The following is a 16043-nucleotide window of genomic DNA, read 5'->3' as shown; positions in this document are numbered from 1 at the left end:
ATTTCTGGAAGTCTCATCTGTGCTGGCGCACAGGTAGTCGTGAAAGTAGGTCAGCAGTGAGCACAGGGTGTAAAAATTAATTCAGGACGAGAAGGAAATATGTGACGTTAAATAACGATGGGCCATTAAAAGACTATTCAGACACATGGAAGAGATTTATGCACTAAATAAGCCAGACGTGTTGGCGAATCTTTTGAGTGTACGCTTACGAGACGCCTGTCACACAGACTCTAAATAGACCATGTCACAACGTAAGTAGGCTGATGTGACTCAGAGCTCACGATGCTTTTAAACTTCTACAAGTTTCGAGATAAAACAGATGTGTTGTTGTTATTCGTTAGAGAGCGTTTCTAACAGAGAGTGTGTCGGTAATGTGTTGAACACAGTTACACTGTTAATGCCGTGTTCTACTTGTAAAGACGATGTTCTGTTAAGATGCAGTGCAGCCTTTCAAATATATTTTGGGGGAAAAATAACAGGGTTGCTTGCTTTTTATAGAACAATCACGTCAGAATCTGACTCTGTATCTATTTCTGCATCCCTTACTATTCTCCTCGAGGATTAGAACAATGTGGTTTGTTTTAAAAACCAAGTAATTTATGACATTATTGTAGGAGGAATGGAATAAAGATATTAACAGATGTACTTATAAAAGGTAGTCAGGTATATCATAAAAATTCTTAAAAGGAAAAAAATGATCATTTTAAAAAATGGAGGAATAAACAAGCCCATTTGAGAAGATTGATGACATACTACTTATACACTGTTGACAGTTCTGTGTGTGTGTGTGTGTGTGTGTGTGTGTGTGTGTGTGTGGGGGATGACTGACCTGTCATAGCAGTTGAAGTCATCCAACCAGCAGCCCTTCTTCACAAGCTCGATGGTTCCAGAGTTGTTTCGCCATGAAGCGTAGCAGTGAGAGCGCTTGTCCTTCTCGCCTTCGCACCGCTCCACGCCGCTCTGGTTGGTCTTCTCGATCTCCCAGTTGATGTTGTAGTACAAACACTCTCGCGTCTCCACCTCTCCATGGCTGGGTACTACACACACACACACACACAAAACAGACACCGGTCAGAGAAAATTGCTTTTAGGATCTCTGTAAAAAGTAGTAATGGTCAAGTTTAGCTTTTTCGTGTTAGCGCTTCGTTTTCACAGGATGTTCAGGTTTAACTGCACTCCCTCACACCTGATGTGGCAATAAGACAGCAACAAGAGTGCCACTTGCCTTGTTTTTTCTTAAAACAATCAATCATTCCCAAAATCATGAACTCGTTAAAAATAAATCTCACACACATCATCACATTAAGCTTCTAGGGTCTGAGCTTGGCCACTGAACTATGGAAAATACAGATGAACATTTTCCATCTCTAAAATATAAATAGAAGGAATTTACAAAAATTGCAGAGTCTACAGAATTCCACTGGCCACTGAAGCTTGGCAAGATCAGATGACCAATTTCCATCTCTACAATACAAATACAGTGGAACCTCAGCATATGAATGCCCTCCCTTATAATTTTCAACATTTGCAAGAAATTTGCATCGGCATAAGAATAATTTTCGGCACCGAACACTGGCTAAGTTGGGCGTACATCCGGGAGCCATTCAAAACTTGCGCATACATTTGGGAGCCAACCGATGTGAGTTTACGAATTTTGCGTTTTGCAAAGGTCAACCCACGATACCAACGTTGCCTTCAGCATGCATCCAAAAGCAACGTGATTTTCTGTTGAAAGATTGGTGGCATGGGCGGTCTGTTCTATTTTTAGCCCAAGCTTGGTGGCACGACTTCCTGTGAGGACTCCTGACACGAAATGCTTGGCTTGGGTCAGTTCTTTGTAAGCAACGATACAGTTTACATACGCTTCGTATTGTTAATATTGGTAATATTTCTGGGTGGCTGGAACGGATTTACATTATTTTGTACGGGGAAATTTGTTTCGCAATACAAATTTCCGCCTTAAGAACTCGCCTCCAGAACGGATTAAATTCGTATGCCGAGATTCCACTGTATAGAACCATTTTCTGGGTAATTTTATCATTTTCACAAATAAATTGCGACACAGTTCAAATCATGCCTCAATGTGTGTATTTTTGTTTACAAGAACGTGCAAGTCCATTTGCAACTGCATTTTCTTCCTCCTTGCATTTCTTCTAAGTGATGACTCTGTCATATCAAAATAGCAAGAACAATTACCCCTGTTTGCTATTTCACTTCTTCTGCGTCGTGTTCGGAGCCTGTCAAAATTCGAGCAGACTCGCTAAATCCTTTTTGCATTTGCATTTCTGACGTCATGCACAGAAACCTGTCAGTCAGCGGCGGGGGTGAGAGTATACCATGAGGTGTGTTTGTATTACATCAGCCACACTCGACTGCATTTTTAGAGCACCGTGTGGTCTATGACCACAAAGAAAAATATTCTGAACACCCCCCTTTTGTTTCGGATTGCATCTGTTCAGCACATTTTCCTTCTTGGCGGTCGACTGTGACTGACGTCACTTACGATACAAACGCTCCTTGTAGTATCCTCACACCCACAACACTGACTGACAGGTTTTGGTGTAAACGGTTAAACATTTTTTCTCCACAGTATTAGTACAATACAGCCACTTGGCTAAATTCCTTTCACACCTTTAAAATACAAAGAAGAAAACCACAGATACTGCGCACTCTTGCCACACACAACTACACTAGGACTAGAAGCGTCTAATTCTAACCAGGTGCAGTTTTGCTCATGCTCACAGAGACTGCGGTGAGAAGGTAAGTCATCATTTTTGACATTTTTTTTTCTGTGGTTAAGGTAAAAGGCGAGACAGAGGGAGGCAGACTACCGATTTCAATCGTCACTGTGGTAACACTGATGTCGCCGCTACCAAACACACACCCCGTCCAATTTGAACTGGCCAGAGGAAAAAAAAAATCCTCTCAACCATGACCACCACAGTTCTTTCAAGAGCTAATAGTTAAACTCGTTATGAAAATAAGTTGAGAGAGGTTTTAACAAAGGCTAAGTGCCTAATCGTGCATGCAGACCTGGCGTAACCCTTTATACGGTACGAGACAGAATAAATGGAGAGCTGTGGAGACGCTGAATGAAGAGAAAAAGGTTGCTGGTGCAGTATGTATGAGCATTAGGCTGGAGGCAATCGGGATAGCCTTGCACTGAATATTGAGGCAGGTGAAAGACGTGTGACTCTAAAACCACATTTTTCTCAATTAAAATTCTAGCACCTAGCACGAGTCATTAACTAGTCAAATAATCGAACCCTACCTCTGCTACAAAACTGGCCTTCACTCGAGTGGTGCCTAGTTTCGGTGAAATTTTCAAGAGGTGGAAGTTCAAAACAACTGACTGGAATGAAACAAATGGCATTTTAATAAGAATACCATGCTCTATGGGGAACTTTTTCCTTTAAGCCTATTAGGTTTATCTATGATGTGGTACATGTGGTACTGGATGTATCTGTGGTCACAAGTTGTGCTGCTTTGTCACAGTCATCCTCTTTAGAATATTCACATAATTGATTTAAAAACATAAATAAATAATTCTGAAGCTTGAATGGTGTAATAGAAGAGCGTTCATCTTATCGCCAGGGTCGGGTCGGCCACTTTATATATATATATATATATATATATTATATATGAAGTGGCTGGTTTCTCACATCTCAGAGAAACCATGTGCAAGCTTTCAAGCTCCCCATTTGGCAAAAAAAACCCCTCACACATTCCCTGAATCATTAAAGGTGAAATTTCATAAATGAACCACTGCTCCTCTGTCCAGCTTCTGCACAGGTTTCATCAGATCCTTTTTAAAGGTGTGATAGAGGGACTGAGATAACCTCAAACTATCACTCATGGCCAGAGTCTCTTGAGGAGTCCAGCCTGTATGAGGACAGCATGCTCTGGCTATAATGAAAGGAACGACCCAGGCTAGCACACGCAACCTAGGAGGACAGAAGAGGGTTGGATAATCTTCATGAATGAGGTTGGCTTTATAAGAAAGCCAGGACGTTTGCGAGATCGATGCGAGTGCTCGAGGTGGTGTCTTTTAGAAAGGCTTCGTCTCTCTCTCTCTCTCTCTCTCTCTCTCTCTCGAGTCAGAGCAAAAACAAATATTAAAGATGCCCACCTGTTCTTTGGTCTTTTGAGGGAAGCTTCCAGAGGGAAAACTACAAAACCTGAGAGCTGACCTGAGAGTGTGTTAAATATCCATGAGCACATCTATCAGCCAACAAAGAAGGCTGGAAGTGGCTTGGAGTCTTTTCAGCTTTTTTTTTTTATATATCCTTCTGAAAATATGTACAGAAAGTAGCCCTTGCGCTTTGAAGTAGTTCATTAACTGTGTGAAAAAGTCATTGCCAAGTGACATATGTAAATAAGACTTTCTTCACAGCTAAGAAAGCCACTTCTATATATCACTATAATGGGTTAAGATCAGAATTTCACCTCTGACAGTATAAAATAATGATTGAGAGTGCATGATTATAAAGTGTGAAACTGTTGGCTGACACGGCGCTTGAGGCAAGATCTGCTGAGCCGAGCTGAGAGAGCACCACGAGCGAGATCCTTGTGTGAGGTCAGGGGGTCAGGGTGAGGAGACAACACCTCGAATGCATGTCGAGGGCCACAGAGGAATCGCTGTTTCATACTCATCTCAGACCAAGAGGAGCTTGTAGAGCTGAATTTCACAGCAAATGTAACGTGTGAACGAGTAATAGCTCCTGTTTACTATTCTAATTTGTTTAAATTACAGGCGAAATCGATCACTTATCGGTCGCCGAGTATAGAAAATAAAAAAGATGCCTGCTGAAGATTTTCTCCAGAGCAAAAACCTTACCAAAGTCTACAAAGCTTTTCTGCAGTCTGATCAGAGATTGATTCAGAGGCGGGTTTGATTCAGAGATATCGTTATCCAGTTCACTATGAAAAAAAAAGATGAAAAACACACTGTGTATTTGGCAAACAGCCCACCAACAAACAAGAATCTATTCCCAAACGGTCCTGACTGAGGCTTTTATCGTTTAAAGCGATCGCTCAAGGCTGATCCTGGCCAAGCATGAAAACGGTGCACTCGGCTCTCGGATCAGCGTGAAGTAGTGCGATCTTTGAGGGGGAAAAAAACGAGTGAGAGCTCACACAGAGTGCTAGAGCTGTTCAGGCTCTGCCTGGCCGAGCCTGCGTGTGTGTGCGTGTGTGTGTGTGTGTGTACTGTACATCACGGCTTTGGCAGCGCCAGCGACGGCAGATGTTCTCGCCAATCTGTGCGTTGCGGTTGCTAGGCGACAGCGAATGTGGGAGTAGCACCGTCGCCCCATCCCCCCTAGACAAAGCCCTTTTTAGTGAAATCACACACACACACAGCTCTAAATGAGGCTGGGCAATGCCAGTGCACTGTTTGAGTTGCTGCACATACTAAAAACCCTGCTGCCTCCGCGACTGAGCCTCTTCTGCATTCAGGGACTGAATTTACGAGCCTCCATGGGGACGTCCAGGCTAATGGCAATAGCAGATGTCAATGGACACAAAAGGAAGCATGTCCTAAAAGCATTACATGAGAATCCGGAGCCTTTGAGGTAAACATTACGACCACTGCTCGGCCTGCACATTACGTGGGCAATATAATTTTACTGGAACCATGCGTTCTTTTCGAGCCATTGCCATCAGATGGAGGATTGCCTCCTACAGCCTGTTCCACCTCTGTAACACAACTTCCATATTCAGATTCCATTTCAAAGCTGAAGCGGTTAATGTGTTAATGATTATGACTTCAAAACTGTTTTTTTTTAAATGCATTAAATGCACTTAGAAAGCAAAAACCAAGCGGTGCAGCTAAAAGAGCCTGAACATGTTATTATACCCGGCATACTCGCTACTCTGGCCTGTTGCCATTCTGGTTCCTTTAATGGATCACAACACTGTAACTGCACATCAGCCATCAAATTCATGTCTGCTTGTAGTGAAATAAAAAGGTCAGGCTATAAGGACATAGCTGCATGATAATGACAGGGAAAAAAAAACAAAACACCAACAGCGAATGAATGCAGCATGCAGAACAGCTCGGTGTGTGCAGGATCATCGGAGGACAGGAACAGCAGCTCCGATTTGGAAGATGGCCAGCAACTCTGTGTGCTCATCAGCATTCAGTCATCCACACGCTTGTTTAGAGAATGACCGGCTCAGTATCTGCTACCACTGCTACATTACGAGCTGGATGGAGATGCCATAAAGAGGAAAAAGATAATCAAAAAAAGAAAAAGAAAAAAGAAAAGTGGACATTAATCTTGAACCAGGCTCCCTGGCTGGGAATCTCAGATGGATTCCAGTTAACGCCACACACATGGAGCTGATCACACTGATCAATATCTGATCAGGAAATCCTGCTTCAGTGTTCACACAAGCCAGCAGCTCACCACAATGCAGTTAACACAACAAATAAAGCTTTCTTAAGGGTTACTACTGATAAAAAAAAAGCATTTGTCTCATGATTATATACGGTATTAGAGCTATAGCTATAATCATATAAAAAGCTTTATTTAGAAGAAAATTTCCGCTAAATTCAGCACACCCTCGCCCAAAATGTCTTTGTATAATATAACTGATGATATTTTAATAGCATGGATATAACAATTAGCCTGCTCATTTCCACCAAAAACCCATTCATGAAGATTCATCATCATTAGTCAAGCATTGACACGAATAGTCCCACCTTGTGAGATAAAAAAAAAAAATCCAAATACAAGCATATACTGTGCTCAGGAACATATACATATATACACATACATATATATATATATATATATATATATGCTGTCGTGTGGAAATGTTTTGTTTCCCTCCAAAGAGACACTGTATAAAAGGTCACTGAATATAAATTGTGTCCGGAAGATGCAGAACAAAGCTGTGCATCACTACAAACATCATCTTGTGCACCAATGGATTAGAAACAGATCATCAATATCAGGACTGGGAAAAGCTGGATTACTGTTCGATCTGATTCGGTTTGATCAGATTTTTAATCGAGCACCCGGTCGAGCTGCGGTGTTGACTGACGATACCGATCTGGAGCAGAATAAACAACATAGGCAGTATATTGTCTTCAAGTTCTGCTGATATCGTGCCTCATTTTCTGATAATCAGGAAACACAAACATGGGATGGGTGCATCCTGACCCTGAGGTAAAATACATTACTGCAGCAAGCTGTGCCGGGAAACATTCTCCCTTTTCGCTGACGAGATAACTCCCTGCTATACAAAAGTTCACTATTATGTTGCATACCATACACGCTGAGAAGTATGGAAGGTAATTAGCACTATATAGCAAAAAGACAGCATAGAGCAATGCTGTGGAGAGGGGGAAAAAAACATTTCCAAATACTTTACTGGAGACTTTTCTGTGAGGTGCAAAGAAAGGTGACAGACAGCCTCTCAAATGTAAGCCATTTTCCCACCATAACAGCTGAATGTACCAGTCATACACTGAAAGCCTGTGTTTGAGGTGAGGTAGCAATTTGTAATTTCCTGCCTACCACAGGTCAAAAACCACAGGAAACACCTTCTCAAACTGAAATCTCAAATAATTTTTGATTTAATCTTTAGGGAGTTTTCTCAAAAGCAAATTCCTTCCCTGTTTACCAAGAGATGTCAGACCAACCCGGCCACACACACCGCAAACAGTGCTAGCTTTAGAGATACAGTTTAGTTAAATCTCTCACACTGATCACACTTAATCAGAACATTATCATTAACATCAATTAGAGGCATCACTATTAGCCAGCTAGCATGTTGCTAATGTTATTTGCTATTGTCTGCTTGTCTTTCTCGTTATTGTCCACTCTCTAGCTTGCTGCCAATGCTATTCCATAATGTCTGCTGGCTAATTTGTGGCTAAACCTATTCCATACTGTCTGCCGGCTAACTTGTTGCTAATGTTCTTTCATGTTGTCTGCTTGCTAGCTTGCTGCTAACACTGTTTTATAATGTCTGCTGATGAACCTGTTGCTAAACCTGTTCCGTATTGTCTGCCGGCTAGCTTGCTGCTAACACTTTCATGTTTTCTGTTGGCTAACTTGTTGCTAATGCTTTTTCATATTGTCTGCTTGCTAGCTTGCTGCTAACACGATTTCATAATGTCTGCTGGCTAACTTGTTGCTAAACCTGTTCCATATTGTCTGCCGGCTAACTTGTTGCTAAAGCTCTTTCATATTGTCTGCCGGCTAACTTGTTGCTAAAGCTCTTTCATATTGTCTGCTTGCTAGCTTGCTGCTAACACTGTTTTATGTCTGCTGATGAACCTTTTGCTAAACCTGTTCCATATTGTCTGCCGGCTAGCTTGCTGCTAACACTTTCATGTTTCTGTTGGCTAAGTTGTTGCTAATGCTTTTTCACATTGTCTGCTTGCTAGCTTGCTGCTAACACTTTCATGTTTTCTGTTGGCTAACTTGTTGCTAATGCTTTTTCATATTGTCTGCTTGCTAGCTGGCTGCTAACACTATTCCATATTGTCTGCTGGCTAGCTTGCTGCTTAAAGCTACTTCACATTGTCTGCTGGCTAGCTGCTTGCTAATGCTACCATACTATTCACTCTTGCTGCTGCTGTTTGGACATTGCTGTCCAAAATGTTGTTTAATTGTTCAAAATTCACTATTGTACCGAAGACGCAGTAGGCACTGAGGCCCGTGAGTGTAAAAGTGCGGTAAAAGTAGCTTTTTTTTATGAACGTCTACAGACACGCCATCAAGGAGACGTCCATGTTTAGTTTTTCCCCAACTTTACAATTTCCAAGGCATAAGCAGTACCTCAATTTAACATCTTTCTGCCAGTACTACAACAACTAAACTTCAAGAAAGCATTAATATATTACACCAAACAGCCATTTCTAGTATTATTTATTACTTCAATAGTAATGCTTAGGTTATCTTTTGGGTAAGTAAAAAGCCACTTTAAAACACTTAAGAGAATTTTTTTTTTAAAAGTCAGTCTGTATGAAGATATAAAGAAAATCACACCATCAGGCTGTGTGACGAATGTGTATCTCATATTCCTTTATACATACTTTTAACAGAAAACTTAAGACCACCAACTGCACACATACCAACACCAGCATGTGAAAACAGTGGCCTTGAACTACTGGATCAGACATCTGTGCTCGAGGCGCTCAGTGAACAGCCCACTTCAACCACAGAAAGCCCTCAGTCAAGTAAATAAGAAAAAATACATACACCATGGACACTGGTTGGTTTGATAAAGCATGACACATTCTTATTTCTATACAAATATCTGAACAGTCACCATCATATACAGGGATACGTGAAGGTGTTTGACGCGTTTTCCGGGAAATACAGCATACATGGTGACTGAACGCCGAGTCAAATCATGTTTCTTTTAACAAAGACGGCATATCCATTACAAAAATACCTCCACCACAGCATGGTCAAATTACTGAATCAGAAGCTGATTATATTTCTATTAGAGTATGACCCTGACAATTGTTACAACTCTAACAGCGATGATCCCTTATATGAATGCGCCCCTTTTAATGCATTTCCTTTACAGCTTTCACGTAACCTGAGCAATAATATAATTAAAAATGTGTTATATTTTTCTACAATGATCATACATGGATTTATGGAAGCAATCATGATTGTTAAATTCAGTTAGTTTTCCCGACACTGTGGTTAGTTCCTGTTATTGTTTACCCTTAATCTATCAAACTATACAGCCCCCTCCAAAAGTATTAGAACAAGATTGTATTGGCGATTTAAAGATGAATGGGTTAACCATTCAGCTTTCATTTTCTGTGTTAAATAAATCTTTGCATCTTTACAGCAACTTTGATGGCAGACAAGCCAATCTGGAGATGAGCCGGAGTATAGAAACAGCTAGTCGTTTACGACAAAGGGGGAAAAACGTAAAATTTGGTTGCATCAACCTTGCTTGCAATAACTGCATCCAGCTGGTGACCTAAGTGATATCACCAAACTGTTGCATTCTTCTTTTGTGACATTTTACCTGGCTTTGCTGGTTTTGGGGGATTTCTCTCTTCAATCTCTGCGTCAGGAGGTAAAATGCTGCTCAAGTGTTTTAAGGTCTGTTGTTTGACCTGGTCCGTCTGAAATCTTCCTAGATAAAGTGTTTGAGCTGGCAGTGTGTTATGGCTCACTGTCTTGCTGCATGATGATAAAGTCCCCGCTGGTTAATTTTAATTCATTTCCCTGTAAAACGCCAGACAGAATGTTATTGGAGACTTCTGAATTCATTCTGCTGCTACCAAAATGAGTTTCATCATCTATACGGCTTAGTGAGCCTGTTCCAGAAGCGGCCCTGCAAGCTTATACAGCAAAACAAAAACCTTGTCGTTCCAATACTTTTGGAGAGGAATGGGTGTACAGTTGTTCCCTCACCGGGGTTTCATTTCCCCCCTTTTCCTTGATGTTAATGAGACAAAAACACAGCTTGCCATATTACTGGAAAACCAGAAAGTGGAAAATATTTCTGTCCTGAAGACTTGGGTTTCACTGACGTTCCATAAAAAGCACAATGTGTTCATTAATAAATTATACATCACAGTTGGCACATCGCTGTGGTATAAGAGATTCTTTCTATACAAAGCTACTCAAAATACTCAATAATAATGTTTATTATTATTATTGTTATTATCGTTGTTATTGTTATTATTGTTGTTATTGTTATTATTATTATTAATATTATGTATGATATGGTTATGGTATTATGTATGATGATGTAAGTGATTTAAAAAAATAAATAAATAAATAAAATCATACAAAAACCTGTGAAACGTAATGCTCCGTAATGTGTTTTTATTCATGGTGTTTAACGTTGCCTTACAACATGCATGGTTACCGTTTGCCTAAACAAATCCAGATTGTACTAAAGACCCCACTCACACTCCATTTAGACAGACACAAAAATGCACTGAAAAAAATTACCTGCAGCTAAAAAACACACTTCCATCAACCAAAAGAGGCTTCAAACCTCATATATCATTCCTGAGATCAAAGAAATATTGCACTCCCACAGCTTTCTATGTCTGTGTATGAGAGAGAGAGAGATCTGGAGCACATTTTGCACGGCCCCTAAAGACCAACCCTTCCACTACTGTGTGAGCATGCGGACCTCGAAAAAACACTGACACAAAACCTCAAATAGCACTCTGACATTCCTGACGAGACTGTGCGCTGTAATTGGAAACAGAGGCTGCAAACCGCAAAACAAAAGAACTGGCATTCCATCAAAACCAGACAAATTGAAGCTTTCAGCCGAGTTTCCTCACAGCGTGTTTGTTCATACACAAAAGAGGAATCTGATCTGTGTGTGTGTGGGTGGGTGTGTGTGTGTGTGTGTGCATGAGTCTGTGTGTGCGCATTAAGCCATTTGGAATGGCCACAAAATGGCTAAACGTCCTCACAAACACACCGTCGCATGTCCTCAAGTGCATGTGTATGACTTTATATTTTGGTGGGAACCGAAATATCTCCACAAGAACGTTAGTGAGCGCTTTTTACCTTTTTTTGGTTGATCCTTCTTTACATCCTATATTTCAAAACCTTACAGAGAAAGGGTGTTTCCTTTTGCAGTTTCAGTTTAAGCCAATCATTAATTAATTGCATTAATAATAATAACAACAACAACAACAACAACAACAACAACAATAACAATAACAATAATAATAAGGTGCGGGGGTTTGTTTTTGTTTTGATCTGACAGTGTTGACCTTGTGGGAACATCTGGCTTCTTCTCCTTTTTTTTATACAAATCTGCAGCTGTATTGTGTGTGTGTGTGTGTGTGTGTGTGTGTGTGTGTACACATCTGAGAATTAAACCAATGTTAGGGGGGGAAAAAACTCCAGAGAAAATACCTGCCTCAATATGTTCATTTCAATCACTAAAGGCATTCATAACCATCACTTTATCACGACTTGATCAGAGAAAGACCAACAATGTGTATGTTATATTTACACGTCAGTACATCCTGTGCTGTATAGCGAGCCTGAAACTGTGAGAGGTGCTACATTAATAAACACACGCTTAACACACATACCTTTTAATACCAATCACATCTTTTGACCTTTCCACACAGTGTGTTCCAAACCCTCTCTTTTACTCTGGCACGAGTGACCAGGAGAGGTTCCTCTGGAGAACCCTGTCAGCATCTTTCTTTAAAGATCAGAATTCAGACCGCAGGAAAAGCCTGTGGTTTACCGATATGTTGTGACTCAATGCTGGGTGAACACGCTTGCAGGAGACTTTGACCACAGTTGTTATTTCCCACTCATAGCGCACACACACACACAAACACACACACCGGCTAAGGGGAAATAACACAGATTCTAATGCTACTACTGTTATTTTAGCGAATACTGTATGGTCATGGCTTCAAGGCAAGTATTATTGCTCACCAGGAGGTGCTGAATACAGTGAATCATTTTTTTTTGAGGATGCACATGTATACAAACATTAAAACAAATAAAGCGCTGCGCAAAATTAAAATCAAATTATCGAATAATGATCAAAAAATGAAACCGGTGCCGTCATGGCGAACGTGGCCAAGTCATCTCATCTCTTCCGTGGGAAACATTTTGCTTAGCCGTGCACTTTTACTAACTCATCTAGCATGCACGTAACTTGCATTAGATGTCAGTCAACTTACAGTCTTTTAGTATCAGTTTCTGGGCAACCAACACATGAGACTTGACTGCTCACTCCTGTTAAGGCACTCGAATAATAATCATAAATAGATGTCTTAATAACTGAGCAGAATTAATGTCAAACAAGTGGAAAATATATTTAAAAAAAATGGCAAACAGCACACCACTTAGAGCACATTGCTGACTGAATGCTGTTCCGACTTGTGTGCTAATGTCTTCCTCTTCTGGATTACGGAGTCATTTAGAAGAATAAAGGGCAAGTCTGGTCATGATGCGGGGTGTGGGATGTGGTAGCTTAGTGGTTAAGGTGCTGAACTATTGATCAGAAGGTTGTGAGCTTGATTCCCAGGTCCACCAAGCTGCCACTACTGGGCCCCTGAGCAAGGCCCTTAACCCTCAATTACTCAGTTGTATAAAATGAGATAAATGTAAGTCACTCTGGATAAGGGTGTCTGCCAAATGTAAATGATGCCACCATAGGTAGTAATGGTTTTGAACTAGGAAGCAAAATTTTCCAGTGAAAACGATACACACACACAAACATCCCAGTGCGATTATAAAAAATAATCTTGGAATGATGCTTGACCAATCAAATTAGTGGACCAAACGAACTGTTGTATAAGTATAGTTTTGCATGTTGTAAGGTTTTTTCTAGACGATTAATAAGAAACCAGGAAAGCCAGTGAGATCTGGAAATGCAAGGCACACATCTGGATGTGCTCCTTAAGGTTCAGTTTTTGTTTATATTTCATTAGTTATTGTACGGGTCAAGGTGTTCCTTGGTGATCCAGCAGCAGGATCCCACGCTCCCATCACCATGTGAGTCGAGTTCAGGGAACCGATCCAGCCAGAGAGAGCTTAACTCTCAGTGCCGGTCTCAAGCCCGGATAAAATGGTGAGTGTTGCGTCAGGAAAGGCATCTGACGTAGATTCAAAATATGAAGATCGGATAATCCACTGTGGCAACCCCCGAGCAGGGAGCAGCAACAACAATAAGTATTGTCGGATCACTCTGCCTGTGATTCATTCTAGGCAATTATTTCCTCACAGACCAGGACATCAATTCAGTCACTGGAGTCTGGAGCATCACTCATTATGATTAAATAACACCACTTTGTAAATTGTCAGTATTGGTACTGTATTATCAGGTTATCAGTAACATGCATTACTCCAGCATATGTCCCACAACAGCCCTGTCCAGGATAAAGCGTTTGCTGGAACCGAGTTAGAGAAGGCATGCTTGAAAAACTTGTGCCCAATATAAGATTTTAGTTTTCAGGTTATTTCATTAATCAGCACACCACTGCCTCGCATTTAAACACATGCAGAGTGAGGGGAAAAATGCAAGAGAAACAAAATCTGCTGCCATTAAAAGGTGTCCACTGGTGACCTCCCTCACCAGTGATTACGTCAGGGCAGCCTGCAGCCAGTGATGCACATGGTGTTTGCTGCAGACGGGGCCTCGACAAGGGCTAGAAAACGCACCTTTTTAAAAGATTAAGGTGAACTTTAGCTGAAGATTTCCACCTTTAAATGAGCGAAATAGCTGAACTCCGACTTGGATCATCACCTGGCAGACGTTCTTTCTCTTCGTTTGCATTCATAATGTTTTCATTTCAGGGCCAAAGGAAAGCAAGTAATTAAATGTGTACAACATTTTCGAGATGGCTTGCAACACAACACAGCATTTAATCCCATAACAACGTCCACATGTTATAAAAGGACAGGCTTAAATGAACTCCAAATCTGTGGCCTTGAGCCAGCTGTGAAGCAGCAGGGGGAAACACTGCGAGTGTGGGTTCACATCTATAACACCAGGCTCTGCAAGCAAGCTAAAAACAAATTAAGACAAAGCTTTCTGGAGATCTAGGAACGAGATTAATTATCTGTTTAATCGCACACACAAGGAATAAATCCGAGTGCAGATAATAGCGGCGAGTTCATTTCATGCAATTAAAATGGCTGTCCACGGAATTTGACAATCATTTTTAATATTTTTTTAACCAATGGATTTAACGGTTTTTAATCCTCATATCTGTGTATCCGTGTGCGAGAAAGAAAGAGCAGGAAATGTTAAAAGAAAAAAGAAAAAATCTGTGTTGAGGTTTAACAGGCTTTAGATTGCTGTAATTGAAGCGTAGCTGAGAAGGTTGCGTCAACAAAAAATGTAATACATAAACGCTTTAAAAGGCATCTTTCAATCTCTCCATCTTAACAAGGTAGCTGGGACACTGAAAGAGCATCAAGAGGAAAATAGGCTCTAAAAGACAATTAAGGAGAGAAAAGCCTGCTATCAAATGTTTGTTTGGGCGGCAATAAGGCTGCACACAGACCTACTGCTACCGGTCTATCATGAAACAGTTCAACTCTCACTCAATCGCCACAGGTCTTTTCGTCATTCAAGGCTGTGCGCCAACATGAGGTGCTGGCTGTAATATAAACAGAATAATAGAAGAATACTGACTCGGACAAAGAGGCAGGAAGACCATTTGGACTACTATTATTTATTTAATGTATAGGATAAGAGTAAAAGCTGCATTTCAGTACAGGCAGAATCCGTGACATGATAAATGTCAACATTCTTATTCTTCAACTCTTGAAATTCAATTGGTGTAATAGCGCTGCAATATATGAGCAAAATCTCAAGCACAGAAAAGGCAACCGTACTCAACAACTAGCCAAAGACATTCGTGGGCATCTGTGGCTTAACTCAGGCACAAAAAGTTGGTGATGGTTTTCTGGTCTGGACACTAACTGTGTCTTTTCTCTGTATACGTTAGAGTTGATGGCTTTTACAGGAACACATCATTTACATTTCCAGAGTCTGTCCATTTGAAAGATGTGTTAAAAATTTCACTCTGGCTGAAAAAATAGTCATTTTTTAACTGCGTTGAGGTTTAGCTTACTATAAAGTATAATTAGTCGATCAATCAAATAATCTTGAGTAATACAAACAATGATGGTGGTTTCTTGCTTGATAGATAGATAGATAGATAGATAGATAGATAGATAGATAGATAGACAGACAGACAGATATATACATAGACAGACAGACAGACAGACAGACAGATATATACATAGACAGACAGATGTGATATACAAAGCAAAATTATATTTTATATACTTCCTAAATGACATGATAAGACAGGACAAGTGGAGAGGGTGGGGCTGTGAGGGAGAGGGGAGAAGTTGAGGGAGAGAAGTGGGAGGGGCTTGCACTGGTTAAATTATTAAACATGCATTATAGGGCTACACAATTAATCGACGTTACACAATTAATCTATTTACATTATTCTGCGTGCTTAAGGGGTGTTTATTGCATGTTACATTGTGAGGGGGGAAATAAAGACTTTTAATAGGTCTAATAGTCTGTAGGCG

General features: G+C 40.6%; 1 protein-coding gene across 1 annotated transcript in view; it reads right to left on the bottom strand.

Annotated features, from left to right (window-relative positions):
• The window catches only part of acvr2ba (activin A receptor type 2Ba), a 55469-nt gene that overhangs the window by 14320 nt on the left and 25106 nt on the right, over positions 1-16043 (bottom strand). Inside the window, exon 2 of the mRNA XM_058398509.1 lies at positions 830-1037. Coding sequence (XP_058254492.1) covers positions 830-1037 — 208 coding nt within the window. The remainder of the gene's footprint in view (positions 1-829; positions 1038-16043) is intronic.

This window comes from Hemibagrus wyckioides, linkage group LG01 (assembly GCF_019097595.1).
Source record: "Hemibagrus wyckioides isolate EC202008001 linkage group LG01, SWU_Hwy_1.0, whole genome shotgun sequence".
Taxonomy (NCBI): domain Eukaryota; kingdom Metazoa; phylum Chordata; class Actinopteri; order Siluriformes; family Bagridae; genus Hemibagrus; species Hemibagrus wyckioides.
This window is presented reverse-complemented; position numbering and strand designations above follow the sequence as displayed.